This window comes from Strongylocentrotus purpuratus, unplaced genomic scaffold (genome assembly GCF_000002235.5).
Source record: "Strongylocentrotus purpuratus isolate Spur 01 unplaced genomic scaffold, Spur_5.0 spur5_scaffold_2, whole genome shotgun sequence".
Lineage (NCBI taxonomy): Eukaryota > Metazoa > Echinodermata > Echinoidea > Camarodonta > Strongylocentrotidae > Strongylocentrotus > Strongylocentrotus purpuratus.
In genome coordinates this window covers 12,734,774-12,754,699 of record NW_022145605.1, presented here as the reverse complement: position 1 = coordinate 12,754,699, position 19,926 = coordinate 12,734,774, and the positions used below count along the sequence as shown (strand labels likewise).

General features: G+C 35.2%; 1 protein-coding gene and 1 long non-coding RNA gene across 3 annotated transcripts; one reads left to right on the top strand and one right to left on the bottom strand.

Moving 5' to 3' along the window:
- Positions 1-2,591: 2,591 nt before the first annotated feature.
- On the bottom strand, positions 2,592-7,619 carry LOC115926668. The gene is made up of 5 exons (XR_004065202.1): positions 7,465-7,619; positions 5,736-5,847; positions 5,364-5,500; positions 4,965-5,101; positions 2,592-4,295 (listed from the first exon to the last, which is right to left on the bottom strand). It is a non-coding gene; the product is annotated as an uncharacterized LOC115926668 (long non-coding RNA).
- Positions 7,620-9,099: 1,480 nt separating this feature from the next.
- Positions 9,100-15,332, top strand: LOC115926667. 2 transcript variants are annotated; one of them, XR_004065201.1, is made up of 4 exons: positions 9,100-9,233; positions 10,330-10,703; positions 11,699-11,791; positions 14,822-15,332. XR_004065201.1 is itself a non-coding variant. In XM_030991694.1 (3 exons), exons 1-3 carry the CDS (start codon positions 9,114-9,116, stop codon positions 11,736-11,738), a joined length of 534 nt encoding a protein of 177 aa, XP_030847554.1. In that variant the 5' UTR covers positions 9,100-9,113; the 3' UTR covers positions 11,739-12,263. The 2 variants fall into 2 exon arrangements, 1 of the variants encoding a protein (XP_030847554.1); XM_030991694.1 differs by lacking the exon at positions 14,822-15,332 and having other exon boundaries at positions 11,699-12,263.
- Positions 15,333-19,926: the final 4,594 nt, after the last annotated feature.

Sequence of the window (19,926 nt, the reverse complement as noted above, 5' to 3'; positions counted from 1 at the left end):
ACCCTTTTTAATAATTTGCTAGCTTTATTCATTAAACCTCAAAACACCCCCTTAATTATACTGCGGTGAAACAAGCCCCACTACCGTGCTGTCCGTCTTGAAAATGCATAGGATGGGGCCTTGTTCACGAGTATAAAGTATAGTCGTGATACAGGCCCCATGTCCGTGTTGTAGAACATGCAACGCCGTTGCGCGGGGCCTATATCACGAGTATATATAGCGAGTTGGATAGGAGACTCGCTATAGTATACTCGTGATACAGGCCCCGCGGCTGTGTTGAAGTGCGCGCGATGCCGTAGCGCGGGGCCTCGATAACGAGTATATAAGTATAGTCGTGATACAGGCCCCGCGGCTGTGTTGAAGTGCGCGCGATGCCGTTGCGCGGGGCCTTGATCACGAGTATATATAGTGAGTTGGCTGAAGTTAGAAGTCTAGTATAAAATTATAATCGATTCAAAACAGTTGCGGGGCTGAAGTTAGAAGTCTAGTATAAAATTATAATCGATTCAAAACAGTTGCGGGGCCTAATATCGTGAAATAGGCCCCGCAACTTACCCGTCTTGTAATCGATTACAAATCATCTTAGACTTCTAACTTCAGTCTTCAGCCAATATTTTCATGACGGACAGCAATAAAAGGGATATAAAAGTGAGATAAAAAGGAGGTTGAAAGGGACTTTTTTTTAAAATAAAAATTAGGAGGAGGGGGAGGCACGTAGCCACGGGGGGGGGGGGGCCCAAAAAAAGGAAAAATATTTAACTAAAAGATAAATTTAAAGAGAGGGTGGGGGGGGGGGCCCAAAAAAAAATACAATAAATAAACTGAAAATATTAAAAAAGGAAAAATATTTTTAAAAAGGTAAACAATTAAATAAGGAAAAATATTAAAAAAGTAAAAAAATTAAAATAGGGTCTAGACCCCTAGAAGATAAATTTAATCATTTAAATGTAACCTTTTTTAATAATTTGCTAGCTTTATTCATTAAACCTCAAAACACCCCCTTAATTATACTGCGGTGAAACAAGCCCCACTACCGTGCTGTCCGTCTTGAAAATGCATAGGATGGGGCCTTGTTCACGAGTATAAAGTATAGTCGTGATACAGGCCCCATGTCCGTGCTGTAGAACATGCAACGCCGTTGCGCGGGGCCTATATCACGAGTATATATAGCGAGTTGGATAGGAGACTCGCTATAGTATACTCGTGATACAGGCCCCGCGGCTGTGTTGAAGTGCGCGCGATGCCGTAGCGCGGGGCCTCGATAACGAGTATATAAGTATAGTCGTGATACAGGCCCCGCGGCTGTGTTGACAGTCAGTACGCCGCTGCACGAAAACCGCCCGTATTTATCGTACTCGTATGCAAGCCCAGCGGTCAATATGAATACGTAATGAGCACACGAGCTTGAAAACACCGACTTGTTTCCACCTACACAAAATGGTTTCTTGCTAATCATTTAGCATGAACGATATGTCAAATTGAAGACAAGAAACTGCTCTTTCATTAATCTGAATTAGAAATAAACTGGACTCCATTACCTTATGAAATATTTCCTGTCAAGTACAAGCTTACTTTTTCCGTATTTCCATCGAGTTTATGATGAAAGTGAATGCATAAAAAACATATAAAACGAGTAGGAACCTCATCAATCTTTATATTTTTGGAGAGTTTAGACATCATTCTTTGTATGGTGTGAAGATCAGGTTATTTGATGATTCGAACGGGTCAAGTTCACGGTTTTAAAAAATAGTTCCACATTAAGAAGAGACATGAATACGAAGATTTCCGATCACCTACCGAACGACCATTCGTCAAAGGTGAACGAACTTGTGACTTCGCGGTTTGTTTTCTAGGCACGAATAATGGCGTTATTTCAACATTTTAACCCTATTTCATGTAATTATCTTGGTATTTATCGATTACTAAGATTAACTATGGGCAGTGATACGATTGATTTTGGAAAATTTAGTGTTCGTTTCAAGAAATTTCAATTTGAAGAATAGTATGCGCCCACCCATACAAATTTGTGTAACGAAATTATACGACTTCACCGATGTCTGAATCAGCGAGTTCAGCTGTGTGGGTAGGCGATTTTGAGCAAAATGCAATTGTCATCGAATTTATCACCTAAAGAAAAAATAAATAAAAATCCCATTATTATTCACGGTTATTAGTGGTATGGTGAAGTTCACAGTTGTTAGTACAAAGTTGCAAAACATAATACTGCACTTTATACTATAGACTATACGCCAGGAATGTAGTCCAATATCTCTCTGCTTAATTGTTGTTTTTTTCTTCCCAAGAAATGATATGTGAACATGTCGGTGTCCAATGCAGTGATTGACCCTACACACAAATAAATAAGTTAAAAATACACGGGGGCAATTTTCCCTTCAAACCTTTGAAATTCGGAGGGCAAAAAACAAAGCAATATTCAAGCCATTCTGTTTACAAGGCGAACTGAAGTCACTCATGAATTTGGTCCTGCAAAGGATTGAGGTTGACATTCCCGTTAACAAAGTAACGCCTTCAATAAAGAAACACAGTCCTCTGATCAGTCATACAGTTCACGCATATACACAAACGGGATGTTTCTTTTGAACAATTGTTTTTATTTTTTTATTTCTCTTTGAATACAAGAGACAACTTGGCAAGGTTAAAAAAATACATATTTTGGCAGATATTATTATTCATAAGCTAGTCCAGCTGGGACACACACACAGTACTGGCTAGTTTAAGGCACTAAAGCACAGAAAATACAAAAATCCTAAGTTACAATGAATAATGTTATAACACGAATAACTTAAGTTGCTCATGTATGTACATGCTACATTCTGCCATAATATATATTAGAAGACTGTACAAGGAATACGGTAAGTGTGCAACATACAACATTATAACAAAAAAGAATATAATATGTAATACAAACAAAATGGAGCATTAAATCAGATAAAGAGTATTGTGCATAACACTGGTTTGCATTCATACATGTGATGAATACATACTGGTAAGTGGTTTTCTATATTTAGCAAAAGAAAGAAATGCTGAAAGAACACAGGCTGCAAGGTGAACATGATCACTACCGGTAGAAGCAACATACATTGTCAAAGTTAAAATCAGTGACAGATAAAGGATTAGTTAAATATTCCAACTAAAGTGTTTCGCCTGTTTACAGAGAAATTCATTTCCGTTATTGACAACATTTCGGAACTGCATGTTCACCTCTGAAGGTGAACTAAACTGTGAGGAAAAGGATGGTCTATCGGGCACATCTTGGGCACTATTCTTGTCAATTTGTAATGATCTCAATTTAGAAACTGAAATATGCCATGAACGTATAACATAATCATGAGACATTTCTGCACTGTAAAAAGATATTCCCCTCCTACCAGCATCTCTATGTACAATCAAAAGCTCACCGAACTGGTATATAATCTTATCCTTTACAAATAATGGACTTTTATTTACACGGTCATACTGTAGCGCATCACAACATCTTTTTGAGACAAGATCAGAAAAATATTCATAAACAGTTATGAATAAAAATAACCATCCTCAAGACACAGTCTACATATATACAAATAAACATTTAGAATTTTGAGTAAAAAGTCTTCGTCCGAATCTGATGCAAGCACACAGCTCTGATGCGAATTTTCCATACTTCTAAGTGACATTTTATTAGCACTACTTTTCTTTATACAATACATGTAGCATGGTCTACATATATGGTGACCTTGTGTTCCTGAAAAGTCTTCATTTATATCACCCAATCTTTTCAATTCACTTTCAGGAATATCTTTACAGGTATATGTTTTGTCATCAGAAGTCAGTAATGCTTCACAAACAGAACAGGAACGATAACTTCTAGATTGCTCAAAATGTGCCAATTCAAATCTATGTTTCATGCATAAAGGTATAGTAGGTGGAATTGAAGTGCATTCTTCAGAAAATGCAGCATTGAATTATTCTAATTCACATTCACAATCTCTTAATAATTTATCAACACAACGGTCATAATGGAACAGAAATAAAATAATTCTTTCTTTTTTACGTGTCTTTTGGGTTTTTCAATTTTCTAACATATTTTTTTCTGCAACCACTACAAATACAGTCTGTCATTTAGATATCGGTATTACGTTCCGTAATGATAGCTACAAGGGCATTAGATTTCATAGTACATAAATGGGGCCAAGGAGCCAACTTATCCTTCACCCCAGCAGCAAGAACGATTGATGTGATGTACAGGCTGAATTTTCTACTTCATCCCTCATGGTGATAAAATCACAATGCTTAATCTGAAAATAAGATAAGAGTCAAAGAAAAACTGACTTAATATATCATTAAAACGTTAATTGATCATCTTGCAACTTCAAAAGTTTACTTGACAAACGGTTGACATTCATATTGAGCAAGATTAATAATATTAGTTCAAATAAAAATAATTTTCCTGTATTTTCACAATGCTTTGGTTACATTACAACCTAGGAACACTGTTTATATACCAGTAATGGAAACAAAATGAAGATTTTTATTTTATGAATTCACTTATTCGTTCTTGAGGAAGAAGATTTCTATTTATTAATGTCACTCAGGTGGAGTGAGATGCTGCGATGCATGAAAACAGCTCAGCCATCTACTACCCTCGAGAATGACTCCATTTGGGGAAATCCATGTTGCCCTCTAGGGAAGTCGACAGCTGAGCCGTTGTGCAGTCCCTCGCTCCGCCCATGTCATGTCAACATTCACAAAACAACATGCTATCGTGAAGTCCATAATGTTACCATGGTGGTTAGCATTCATTGAGGAGATAATTACTGAATAAATGGTAACTTTCATGAACAGGATCTTGTTTTTTTCCGAGAATAAACAATAAAATGTGATTCAAAATGAGTTTAATTTGAATTTACTTTGAGAAAGCACTTTATAATTTCCATGTACATAAAATAAATGAAATCACAACTTACTTTGTTTCCAGGTTGCATCTTGAGGTCAAGATCAAGGGGGCAATCAGTTGGAAGAGGGCTAGGGGTCACATGACTGGTTGTGAAGCCTATGGGAGATCTTCTACAAGTTGTAGGAAGGACTGTGTACAGCTCCGCACCTGGAACAAAATTATCAACATTAGACAATGAATGAACAACGCAGGTTGTTTTAATATACAAAGCAATCTACATGACATTAAACATTAAACAGTTATGCATCAAGATTTACTAATCATGTATTAGAAGAGGAAATGAGAGCAATTACTATATTATCCTATGGGAGAACATAAATGAACTTTTTTCACCTATCAGAAATTTCACTGACTGCTCTTTAGGGATACAAATTTCCATGTAAATGCAATAAATGAAATCACAACTTACTTTGTTTCCAGGTGGCATCTTGAGGTCAAGATCAAGGGGGCGATCAGTTGGAAGAGGGCTAGGGGTCATATGACTGGTTGTGAAGCCTGTGCGGGATCTTCTACAAGTTGTAGGAAGGACTGTGTACAGCTCCGCACCTGGAACAAAATTATCAACATTAGACAGTGAATGAACAACGCAGGTTGTTTGAATATACAAAGTAATCTACATGACATTAAACAGTTATGCATCAAGATTTCCTTATCATGTAAGAAATCACTACTGTATTCTATGGGAGAACATACATGTAAGTGTATTTTTTTATAGTTTCACTGACTGCTATTTAGGGAAACAAATTCCCAGGTGAATAGAATAAATTAAATCACAACTTACCTTGTTTCTAGGATGCATCCTTGAGGTCAAGATCAGGGGGGGGGGGGGGGTCAATTGGAAGAGGAGGGCTAGGGGTCACAACTTCTATGAGGGCCTGTGTACATCTCAGCGCCTGGAACCAAAAAACCAAAAACAAAACAATTAACACATCAATTGCCTAATCAATCAATAAATTCAAGTCAGAACTTGAAAATCATTGGAAGCACCATCCGCTGAAATACCACCCATACCAACGCGAATCCAATGCAGTAAAGAGGGGCACATAAGCTGAAGCTTCAAGCCTCGACACCAAAGTAAAGTAAGTAAGTAAGTAAACACAGAATGAACACAAGAAATAAATCAAACATTCAAGAGTGATTTTCTCAACAAATAAAAAAGCTAGCAAGAACTAGTTCTCTACCCCTGGGCAAAACATGGAATCCCATTTCACAAATCAGATAATCATTAACTTTTATTTAGGGAAATATGTGTCTGTGTAAAAGTCAATATACACAAATGCACACAATGAATACGATGTGGCTGACCGGCAAGTTTGACGGTAGACATGCGATTTGAATTTTTTAATTATTTTTCTAACATCGGTGAGTTGAATTTTTTAATTTTTTATTGCTATTTAGGTGTCATCAATTGTCACTTAAGTACCGATTTTAAGTGAAATCAGTTGAGTTTTGTACAGTGGTGTTTGAAATGTTGAGATTCAAAAGAACAGCTTTTAATACACAGCCAAGGTCGTAATGGCTAATGCAGCCATGTAAGTCTAGACTGACTAGAGTCTAGACCACACATATATGTGCATTACTATCCTGGCTGTATATTAAAAGCTGTGCTATTGTCTTATTGATTCTCAACATTTCAAACACCACTGTACAACCCTCAACTGATTTCACTCAAAATCGGTACTTTCGTGACGATTGATGACACCTACATAGCATTAAAATACAATTTTTTCAACTTTCCGATGTTAGAAAGAATTATTTAAAAATTCAAATTGTGAGTCCACTGTCAAACTTTCGATCAGCCGCATCGGCATGATTGTGTGCATCTCTGTGTGTTACGAGTGTATCGACTATTCATGTAGGTCTATTCCAATCCTGCCTATGCAGTGCAGTGCTACTGGTCAATACGCAATAGCATTGACTCATCTTGACTTTTAATAGAAGTCTAGATCAAATCCTATTTGGAATTCAATCTAAAAACGTTATTACTAATAATCCCAGTCCCATTTGATGCCTGAACACATGAGGAAACTGAAATTCAACAGAAAATGAAATAGTTTCGGTCTTTGAGCCAACAATTGCACTGAAGACTCCATGAAAATCTATATGTGGGACAACACTATACAATCGATATGCACTACGCCCATTCGCGCGTTTTACTATTTTTAGACCATTTCGCGCCAGTTCACCCAACTTCGAGTACGTATTTCCGGTGAAAACATGATTTTCTCGTGAATTTGGGAAGCAGAATTCACTAATTTCCTGCTGAGGAACCTCAAATTGGACAACAGATTTGGCAATTTCAGACATTGCTGAACACATATCGACATCAAATGATCTTTTTCTAGTTTCGAACGGGTCAGGTTCACGAAAACAAATTTTAGTTACAAAACTAGGGACGAAAACTTCTCAAAATTAGGCTTCATTGCATGATGCTGTAAAACCGTAAGTTTTGCGGAAATATATCAACATTTCATATCATTCGAAAGGAAATTTTCTGGAGATCGACTTACCCAAACATGGCTGCTCAAAAACTGAGCATGCGCGAGAAAATAGAGTCTACGTCATCCCTTCCAGTATTCTCGCACGATCTCGTAACTTCTCGTTTGTGGATATTATTCATCGAGCTGTTTCCATCGCACGATAACGCTCGCACGAAATGCTCATTAGCGAGCGTGCAGCGGGCTGACTGTTGAAGTGCGCGCGATGCCGTTGCGCGGGGCCTTGATCACGAGTATATATAGTGAGTTGGCTGAAGTTAGAAGTCTAGTATAAAATTATAATCGATTCAAAACAGTTTCGGGGCTGAAGTTAGAAGTCTAGTATAAAATTATAATCGATTCAAAACAGTTGCGGGGCCTATATCACGAGTATGCCCATGAACCTTATACTCACATTCACATCTTTATTCAGATCGAAAAGAAATAAAGAAAATTGCACGGCTCAAATGAAACATTGAAGGATGTAAAAATGTTTAGCTGGCGCTAGTGTAATGCAGTTATTGCACAGCGTTAATTGTATATTAATGGCTTGAGCGCCGTGACACCGCGGGGGTTGACCGCGCAGAGGCATTTGAAATCATGTACGCGCTCGCTGGGAAAACGCATACCGGTAGTTCAAGAATATGCGTTTTTTTTTATTGTGACGTCACGCATACCTTTTCTCCCTAGAGAAAAAAAGGTACTATGCGTGACGTCATCTATAAAAAGGTACTATTTCGAAGTAGGCGGCAGGAAACGTCTTTTATAGTAAAACTATTCATTTTCTTGTTGTGTACACTCCTAATGCAACAATCTTACGATAAGGGATATAATATGTATTATATCCTGCATCAAAAATTTGTTGGCTTTTGATTAGTTGAGAGCTCGTCACATGACTAGAAATATTTGAGCTATTTTTAGAAAGTACTATATGAGAGTACTATTTTGGTTTACTATTTGGGAGTTGGAAAAAATGGTAATTTTTTTTTTGAATTGAATCAATTTTTTTTTTCAAATCTTAATCTAATGAAAACAAAATACTTTAAATCTTTTTAAATAAAAATTGACATTTTTTTTGTTCTAATTTTTTTTTTTTTTTAAATAAATTTTTTGATGTAGGATATAAAACAAATATACCATGCCTTCTATTTGAGGTACTGGTTAAACTATGGGCCTCGGTGACTCCAAAAGTACCATTTGCTTCGGGGCTGCGCCCCTCAGCAAATAGTACTATTGGAGTCACCTCTTGCGCATAGTTTTAACCAGAACCTCTCAAGGCAGTGTATATTTGTATAATATGCAATACGAATTAATAACATTCTTACTAATCCATATTGGAGGAACAGATGATATAGGCTCCTGAAAACAAAGGGGGAGTAGTATAACATACTCTCTTGCAGATCTCATTTTGATGTAATGTCATCCCACCGATACAATACCTTAAGTACCTCTTTTGAAATACATCAATATTATAACATGCTGATTCATTTGAACTATAGCAGAAATTGAGACGAAATAATCAGACTTAGTGAATGATAAAGTTACTGAGATGCAGATTTATCTGATATTAGCTGTGATTTTAAAAGGGGTTTATGTTAGTAAAAACAATAATTGGATCGCATCATGGATTTCCCTTTGGTTTGAACTGATAAATTATCTTGGCACAGATCCAGACGCTGAGTATGAAGGATGTTTCCATGATGACTCCCAGTCGACTACACTCCATTCTCGCGCTACCATGCCTCCAGTCACTCACCTTGAGGAATGTCAGAGAATTTAACACGGATGATAGAGAGACACTGGTGTGTATCTTTACTATTCCAAGAATGAAGTCGAAATCCTCTTTTTGTTCGCAAGCTAAAAAGGAACAGGATCAGAAAATACAGACAGACTAAATATGAATGATAAAGGAATTGCCAAAGGGTTAATTTATTTATTTTTAAATCAAGTTAAAATGACACACTACAGGCTTTTAAAAAGATCGAAGGATGGTTTTATATATATCAAAAATATATACATGCACATTTATAGCTTTTTCAACTTGGGATGAAGTTTAATCATGCACTTTTTTTCAAAGCTTGTTAAATATTGATTGATAAATGATTGCCATGATTTGCTATTTCCCATAAAGAATTCTGTTGCTTATTTTCTTCATTAAATTTATAACTTTCAGTAATGTGAAGTCATTTGATTTGTTGTTAGTCTAGCTTAACTAATATCACAATATAAAAGATGATTATCACAAAAAGATGATTAACACAATAAATGAAAGATGATAATGAATACTAAAATCCCGTCATCTTCCACTGAAAAAGGAGGATTAACCCTCATTAATAACTTGGCTTTGGTCATGTTGGTGGAAACAGACAAAATAAAGAAACTTATTAAAGAAGGTTTCTGAAAAACGGTCAAGAATAAAAACATTAAAAAATGTTGAATGTCGATAATGCTAAAGATATACGACATAATTATCTTATGCCATACAGGGGGATATCCTATATTTTTATTTTGTATCCAAAATACTGAAAATATCATTTTCAAAGTCTTATGATAGTGTTGTTCATCCGGAACGGCATCGCATGTGACTGTAATGACAATCAAAGATTCTCTATTTCATTTATAATCTTGGCTCCCAAAGTTAAAAGCTATTGTAATCTGTGTCCATTTGCCACAAACCTACCCGGTTGTTTATTTCTACTTCGGCAACTTACATTGAAATGATGAAAACCCTTTAGGTGTTATTGTATATTTGTGGAATATTTACCAAGCATGATATGAACAATTCTATATAAACACAATGAGTCAGTTTATGTAATATAATTTCTTACATTAATAGCGTTGGTTTTCATACATACTAGCATATATAGTGAGCCTTTTCGTATTGCTTTTTTTTTTTAGACTGGTCAAACATTCTCAGTAGATGAGCTTTCTGTGGATGGTATGCATGTGACCATCCTGTGGAATTTTGGACTTCATACGTCATGTCCAAGAGTTCAAAAACTCCTACTGGACTGGTCAGCCATGGAGAATGTCTCATCAGACATCGTCACAATGGCCTGCTCTCCATTCCATGATCTAACTCACCTTCACATCCGGGGACAGATGCCCTTCAGAGCATCCACACTGAATGATCCTGTGTCATTTTGCGATGCTGTTAAAACGTCATGTCCTCGACTCACCAAGCTGTCCCTTACCAACATTGTCCTGACCAACAAGAAGGCAGCTGAGATCATCCAACTCTTGAAGACTCATCCAAATCTGACAAGCATAGAGTGAGTCTCATTTGATTTACCAGGGTAATGATTGCCACATGATAATAACAAATCTGTTTTTATTTTGTGGATTGTATTTTGGTTTACCTTTTTATTGCGAGTTTCTTCTCTTCATTTGCTAACTTTCTCTCCCCCTCTCTCTCTCTCTCTCTCTCTCGCCCCTCTCCCTCTAACTATGTCCCTCTCTTTTAATTATTTTTTCCCCTCTTTTTTTAAGCTCTCTTTTTATTCCTTTCTCCCAACTCTCTTTCCAGCATTTCACTCTCTTTATCATCGCCTCTTTCGCTATCAAACAACAACTCTCTGTAAAAGAGATGGTTTGAAGTTTTTTACTGCACGATACAAACCTGTATAAATAAAAATTACGGCATAGAATTATGCTGTATGCTTACATGGTATTGATACAAATGGAATACCTGATTATGTTTGATCTCATAAGAGGAAAACTAGCGTTGATTGAACGCAGTGAGTTCTTAATATCAAAAGAAAATTGATTTTGGCAAAAATACTCTGCCCAACAAGCAATCTATCGTCATTGTCACTGAATTGGATTTTATGCGAGGTCAGGGGTAGCTGCATTAAGGCTTGGAATGAATCTCGGATGGTTAAAAGGCTGCATACATGAGTGGGTTGTCTAAAAGATTAGATGATTGGGTGCTGTATAGGGGATTTTACCATAGTTTACATAATCTGATGATCTCTTCATTTCAGGATTTATTCATATCAATATAATTTTCTTATTATAAATGTTATTCAATACTTTATCTTATTCATCATGATGTATCCTACATACCTGTACACAATGTTAATACCATGGTTATTTGCAGTCAGGCAATATAAATACAGAGCAATATCATGCAAGGTTGGATGTGTAATTGTCATCTATTCTCACACCACATAGCATACATCTCTTATGGCTTTTAAGAGAGTATCGAAGGTCAGGTTTGTTCAAAAGATCATGTATGATCCCGAAATGTACTATTTTATTTCTATAGGTTGAAAACGTGTGATACCGACATGGATCTGATCCACTGATTTATGAGGTGAACAGTGAAGGCAAGCTGACTGTCACAGTGACTTAATTTTAGGTAAGATATAACACTAGTTTACATGGCCATCCTCTGATTGATTTTTCCTCCCTCTTTCTTGCATTCCATCATTTCGAAGTAGGCTAGTTTTTTTTTATTATCCATATTCAACTCCGCCCAATCGTTACACAAGAATGTACAGTACATATATTTCGAGCTTTCTTTCATGTGTTTATTCTGGCCCAATGTAACAAACTTAGAGAAAAAGACTTTTACACAACTATATGAACATTTATAGTGAAAAGGTACATTTACTTCATGGACACGATGTATAAGGCAAAATGCTCATTGTACTTCATCCTCTTTTTTATAAAACGATATGACCTGAATATGTGATGAAAAGATGGAAAATGTCTGTATCTTTTCTAAAGGTCTAATTGTTAAAAAAATCAAATGACCATGTAGCAAGCATCTTACAAACATAAACTCCACCAAGCACCGTGGCAAAAAGTAGATAGATTAAATATGCTTCTTACATTAATGCAATATCAATAAGTTTGAATATACGAGTATTTATTGGAAAGCACTTTTTCGAGTCACACTGATCTATTTTTTCTTCAAATTTTATTAACTCTAACTGTACTGGGCTATTTTGAGCGCCCTCTGACTGGGGGGGGGGGGCCTGGGAGCCACCCCTCCCCCCCCCCCCCCATGATCTCGGCCATCGAATGTCCGATGAACACGAAAATTTGCATATTTGTAGATATTTATGTAAGGAACAAGATGGTATAATTAGTTTTTTCCTAATATGCAAATTTTTGTCATTTTAGCATAATTAATTATGCAAAATGCTAATTTATGCATTTTACAGAAAACTCTACATATTTGTCTGTAGACTTGTGACGAATCTTGAAAATGTATTGAATAAATGTTTCCTTCATCTCAAATTCACGAAGTTTCGTAATTTTTGTGATATTTGAAAATGCATTGGTTAATTTGCATAAATTATGAATACGCAAACTACGCATTCATGAATATCAAATCTGGAACTATATTTAGGGAACTAGAATCATTTCAAACATTGTCAGACTCCACTTTTTGAATGTTGAAACTCATTATTCATATGAAACTTTTTTTCTAACACAAAATAGTTATTTGATGTAATTAATAATGATAATTTATGCAAATTTGATGCAATTTTCAACTATTTATTTTCTTATGTATTTTATTGTTTTTTATTTCTTATTATATCTGTTGTTTTATTTCTAATGTATTCTTTTGTTCTGGAATACATCAAGTTACTCTGAGAAACATATAAAAGCAATTTGATATCAATTCATATCTTCACATTTCTGCTTGTACATGAATATATGCAATTATAGCACTTTTTTTATGACATGCGCATACTAATTGTTATGTAACACCTTACAGGTATATCCAATTTTGACAAAAATGGTATCAAAATGTGCGCAAGACTTGAGGGAAAAAAGTCAGGGCCCCCCCCCCCCCCAGTACAGTAAGGGTTAAAGATTAAAAGTGTTTTGGTGGCCTGCATTTTTTTCTAATCGAACCTCCTCTTTATTCTCCCTTCTGGAATTAAAAAATAATATAGTATTAATGACTGCTTTGAGAGAAATAGTTGTTTTATTACGCTCAAGGGAAGGTTAGAATTGTGCTATTCCCTGAGGCTTGCCGAGGGGAATAGCCCAATTCTAACCTTCCCGAGAGCGTATGAAAACAACTATTTCTCGAATATTAAAGCAGTCATTAATACTTTTATATGCCGAAAAAAAATAGACTAAAAAATGAAAAATTAAAAAATATTTATCAGTTTTGTCGAAGACGGGATTCGAACTCTTGCGTACAACAAGAGATGTACCGAAAACCAACGCTTAGACCACTCGGCTATGGCCCGCCGTTAACATGTTCGGCAGTTTTCTCCAATATATACATTAAAATGGATTGAAACCGGCTTCGCGTGTGACGAATGCTTCGCAAAAGCTCCATATACGGACTCTTCTTTTACTTTTGCAATGCATATTGGCACGAAACTTCGATCAAGATCTATCGGCAGATGTTGTTTTTAATACTAGCAGTCATTAATACTTTTATATGCCGAAAAAAATAGACTAAAAAATGAAAAATTAAAAATATTTATCATTTTTGTCGAAGACGGGATTCGAACTCTTGCGTACAACAAAAGGTGTACCGAAAACCAACGCTTAGACCACTCGGCTATGGCCCGCCGTTAACATACTTGGTAGTTTTCTCCAATATATACATTAAAATAGATTGAAACCGGCTTCGCGTGTGATGAATGCTTCGCAAAAGCTCCATATACGGACTCTTCTTTTACTTTTGCAATGCATATTGGCACGAACTTAGATCAAGATCTATCGGCAGATGTTGTTTTTTTGTTTTTGGAAGTTTATTTTCGTCTTCATGTCAACAATGCAAGATAAAATTGTCGGTAAGATCGATCGAGATTCAATTGTATTGAAATTACCGACCAATCCTTCGCACACATACGGCATCCTCCATCGCTCAAACCATTTTTTAACATGTAAACCTATGGGGTAACCATGGACGCTGACCAACTTTTTTTAATAACCATGGTTATTAAAAATATTGAAATGTTTTATGCATGGTTACCGAGAATTTTACAGGAACAGTTGAAGTTTATGAATGCAATTCGACCAATCAGATGGCTGGATTTCTTAAGTGAGGTATATAACAACAAATAATCCTCACTAATATTAACAAATCCTCAGAGCCTATGGAGTCAATTCAAATCTAATTTTGGTTTTACTAAATGATATCCTAGTATTTAATCATGATCAATTTCTCTGAATATACATGTATGATTGAATTAATTTCCATTAGTTCCTGACTAAAGGTAAAATGAAATCAAACAAACATCCCTATACAAATGATTGTAAATGATTGGAAGCTTAATTTTTGACTATTAGCAAATCATCCATTGTTTCTTTGAATGGTATGTTTCATTTATTTTCTCATTTACACATAGTTTTATTTGTTTTCTCATTTACACATAGTTTAATATGTAAAAATGATTTCTTGTATTCTTAGGTACTGCCATTACCATAATGATGGATGGAAAGATAACCCTCAAGTAATATGTGATTTGCCATCAAGATACAACGTATCAACATTTTAAACACATTGGGAGGTGACCCTCATCAGACCAAATGATGGCAGCAGACTACTTTGGATTTGAAAATGATACCTGTCAAATGTAACCAGGCTACCCGAATAACTAATTTTACTAATTGAAGGATCATTAGAGTTAAAACGTATGGAAAACAGTATCTTAAGCAATTAATGATTATACCCTGTCATGATACTTTTCATGAATAACTTTATAATTACGTTGAAGCATATATGGAGCTCCAAGATAAGCAAAGGTTTGACGCCTTGTGTGCCCTCACCATTTGATATAATAAAAGAGGCTTCCTGGTGATGTAAATAGTATAGATTATTAATGTTAAAGACATCGTTTAACAATGTTAAATCTCAGATGCACGGCCCTACGTGTTTTCAGTGTCTTTGATATGGTGTAATATTGAAGCCCTAAAAAATTGCGCTTAAAAATGATCATGAAGTGCCTCAAAAAAGTAAAAAAATCTTTGAGTGACCGGTTTTACCATACTCGTTTTCCTATCCCTAATAGACTGTAGTGTTATGAAAACCGTTAGGAAAACGCAAAATTTGGTTTCGATTTCCAATCATAAGTATTTTGATAATCAGACAGGCAATCGGCTTGTAAAAGTCATGGGGTTCCTGACTGACTTAAAGGTTTATAATTATCATTGCAGCATGAGCTAAATCCAGGATTTTGTTTCAGAATTTGAGACAAAGTTACCCAATCCCTTTAAAAAAATCTATGCAATACAACCTAGAGCAGACAATATACAGCCTACAACTACATCTCTATCTCTCGCTTTGTCTCTCTTTCTCTCTCCCTCTCTCCCTTTCTCTCTTCCTCTCCCTCTCTGTCTGTCTCTATCTCACACTTTTCCTGGATCTCCTGTGCTGTCTGCACTATTATCCTCCCTACCTCTCTTCTATATTTCCCTCAAGCCCTGTGATGATTGTGGAAAAGAATGTTAAGCGAATTGTATGAATTGTATTAATTTGTATATATATGTGTACACTGATTTTTTTAATTCATTCACTGCGTGATATGTCTTAATACGTTTTATGTTTGTATAAATATTTATGTTTTTACAATGTACAAAGTTCTGCAATTCAACCATCTGGCTGCAAATGAATTTTTAATAAAACCATTACCATTTGAAATTTGAAATTTATTTGATTTCCAGGTACATGTATAAACAAAATAGGAATGACAACACAGAGCATATAACATTAAGAGTAACAAGACAGTAAAAAAGCCACCAGCGGACGCCTGAGGATTACCTAAAAGAATTTCCATTCTGTCAAGAGGTTCTCCACATCCACTGGTGTTACATATAAATAGATTTAAGAAGTAACGGTAAAATAACATAACATAATTCAAGTTCATCCATCAAGCACAATAACTAATAGAATGATTGCATGTATGTTGAACTTTGTGGCATGAAGAAAATAACAATCATGTACGGCATGTAACTGTAAAATAAAATAACATAATTCAAGTTCATTCATCAAGCATAATAACTTATAGAATGATTGCATGTATGTTGAACTTTGTGGCATGAAGAAAATAACAATCATGTACGGCATGTAACGGTAAAAATAAAATAACATAATACAAGTTCATTCATCAAGCATTACCATTACCAACAAGCTATGTTTTAACTTTGGCTCCTTCATTTCCTCATTCCAATTTTACTGAAGTCTTTTACTAGTAGTTACAAAAAAAATCAAATTGATTTGATATATTTTATAACTAGCGTGTCAGTATTCATAATACGTCTGTACTGTTACTATCATTACATTTCTTGTAAATAAAGCTGAAATTGTGTAACCTGAAATGCGAAATATGAAATGTACTGGACTAAACTGAGGTGAATCAGAACAAATCCAAACTCTCTGTTGATTGTTTAATAAGAACTCGAACTGGTTTGAGTTTTCTCATATTGGCTATACTGTAATGATAGTGATAATATGTTGCATTGTACTACCATAACATGGTCATAAGGAATCATATCCGTAAGGATCTGTTGATATATCCTTCATCACGGTGATGAGCTTTCCGGTATACCAGGATTTATTTCATGAACGACTTTGTCCTGTTTAACCGAATATTCATCCATTATCAAGAAAGATTGTTGAAAATACCCTGTGTAGAATGTATATACCGGTACTTGCTTTAGACAAGCTTTTGTCTTATTTCTGTCGTATCCAATAATTTCTTGCTTTTGAGATTGAAAATATTTTTCTAAAACGTTGTAATTACATTGAGGACATTTTCATTTTTGTAATAATGTTCATCGATTTGCAGGACTGCTGTAACCCATTATTGATATCCGGAATGGGAATGAATTGACTATGTAAATATATTTATAAATGTATAATGTTCTCAGCTAAGGAGTCATATTGCATTCATTCCCGTCTTTCTACAAATGTTTTTTTATATCTGAATTTATTTTATAAATATGTATGGGGGTGTGTAGTTTTGGATGTGAATAAAGTGTAAACAAAGAATACGTGTGACGAGTTCAACAGTAAGACTAGTGAAATATGGAATTTGTTTCAAAAACAAACAATGCTTGTAACTATCTCATCAGTAATTGTAGAGACAACAATTCCATGGATTTATCTAAGCATTAAGTCTTGTAGAATATATCAAATGCATGTAATTTGATTAAAATTATTGTTTCATCATGTGATAAGTAACTTACTTGGTTATCTTTAATACACCTAATACATCCATGGCTATATGGATTTTATGTTTGTTGAGTTAAGATGTTTTGTTATATTTGGTAAAATATTTGTGTGTGTGTGTGTCCACCTAGCTGTTCCTAATCGACGGTCAGCTCCAGGAGGACAACAAAAACGTTGGCGTTATCTGTCCGGCTGGACAGATATATGGCTCATCCAAGTACATTGTTATTACTCATCAATTTCTCATTTTTATTTTGTTAGATTAATCAGCATGAATAGAGTTTCATCTAGACTGACCATAGTAAGTTTCATCGTTGAGATATCAATAAATTAGTGAACCTACCATGATTCAAGATATTTATTAGTATAACAAGAAATATCTATTTAAAGACAACACTTGAAGGGAGATTTCCCAGAAGTGCAGATATTACAAGACATAACACTTTACTAGTCGCTATTTTCCTCATAAGCCTTAGGAAATTGTAAATTGAAGGAAATGTAATCCCTTCGACTTTTATCCATACTAGCTGACTGTATATCAGAGTTTTTAATTATGTTAATTGTGTGTGTACATAATCATACATATACGCAATTTCAGAGGAATACACGATGGTAATAAAATGTCTTGGTTCATGTGTTTAAAAGACAAAGTTCGATCCATAACTGATTGAACTCATGGGATTCAAAATCATCTTGTTGAGAGAGAGCAGAATAGAAGGGGATATATCGCAAGTAATTGAATAAAACAATTATGATAGTTATTTACATTTTGAATTATCGCCTCAGAGCTTTATTCACGTAAACTGGAATAAGTCGGATAAGGAGTGGGTAACATGAAGAAAGAAAGAGAGATGGCAAAGCTCTTTTCACAGAAAACGAGAGAATTGGATTGGAGAGTGTGAGAAAGAGAGAAGGACATGGTGTAATTAGACGGAGAAAGGTGGAAACTAAGAGAAAGAGAGAGGGAGGGGAGAGTAAAGAAAGAGAGAGAGAGAATATAGGAATTAATACAAACGCGCAAACATGATTCTCACACATGTTTTAATGAAAAACGGTATCAATTTTCCACTGGCTGTCTGCCCTAACAACAAAGAAGACGAAAGACTTCATGCATGATGGTCAACGAAACATAGTTTGTTGCTACGGTAGGCAGCCAGTGAAAACTAATTCATTTAATAAAGTTATGGAAATGCAAGCATTACTTTAAAAAACAGAAATTTGTTATTCCTGGCTCATTTTTTCCTGATTGAGGATTTGATTGAGGTGTCATATAATATGAAAGGGCAAAAAAATGAACTTTCTGGAAATGTGATTTTCTCTTTGAAATTTACGTACGCCAAATGACTTTTTGGTACCCTTGTTTCAAATTGTTATTAATTACTCATGCGTGAAATATGCATCATATTATGAGTTGCATCAAATGAAAGAGGAGGATCTAAGCCTTACAAATATGTGTCATTTATTATAATTGTGATTAAGTTATAATGAAAAATGCACTGTAAACATTAGTCATAATGAAGATCATGAAGTATATAGATAGAAGTTAGCTATATAATTCGACCACGTCATAATATTATTATCTCATTAATTCTTTCTACATGCCTTCCACTTAAGCATACAGAAAACCCAAACCTTTTGTTTGGGGTACACTGTACATCATCCTCCGGGACATCATCACCCTCTCTCACTCTCTCTCTATATATATATCTCTCTCCATTTCTCCCTCTCTCTCTCACACTCTCTTATGTATGATGTATGCATACCACCTTAACTTATCACTTTTGTTTTGATGCCTCCGATTATCATGATAATACACTTTTAGACTGAGGAACAACATCGCGAAAGGAGCGTGAAAACAATTACTATGAATAAATTGGGTCTCTCTTTTCTCAAACACAAATTAAACATGAAAGGTCCTGCAATAAGAGTCACACGTGCATGAGGAAACAAACATTGGCAAAATGTCAAATGTTCCTTGATTCAAACCAAACTATCATTTTCTTTCTGTTTTAATAGAATCACAAAAACATCTTTCGATGTTTCTTTTCATTTCCTACGGCATACAAATTATATACTATGCAAAATTTATACAAAGCATGATTACATTTTAAAACAGAGAACAATCTATCAATTAATATCTCGAAAAAGGAAAAGTAGAATAATTTTAAACAAAATTCGTTTTATATACGATCTATGCATCAGGCGCGGATCCAGGAATTTCTTGCCGGGGGGGGGGGGCACCGTGTAGGAAAGAGAACAAATAGTATTTTTTTTAGTCCCCCCCCCCCCCCCAAAAAAAAAAAAATCGCAACGACTCAGCCAACCGCTGAATAAGCGGGGGGGGG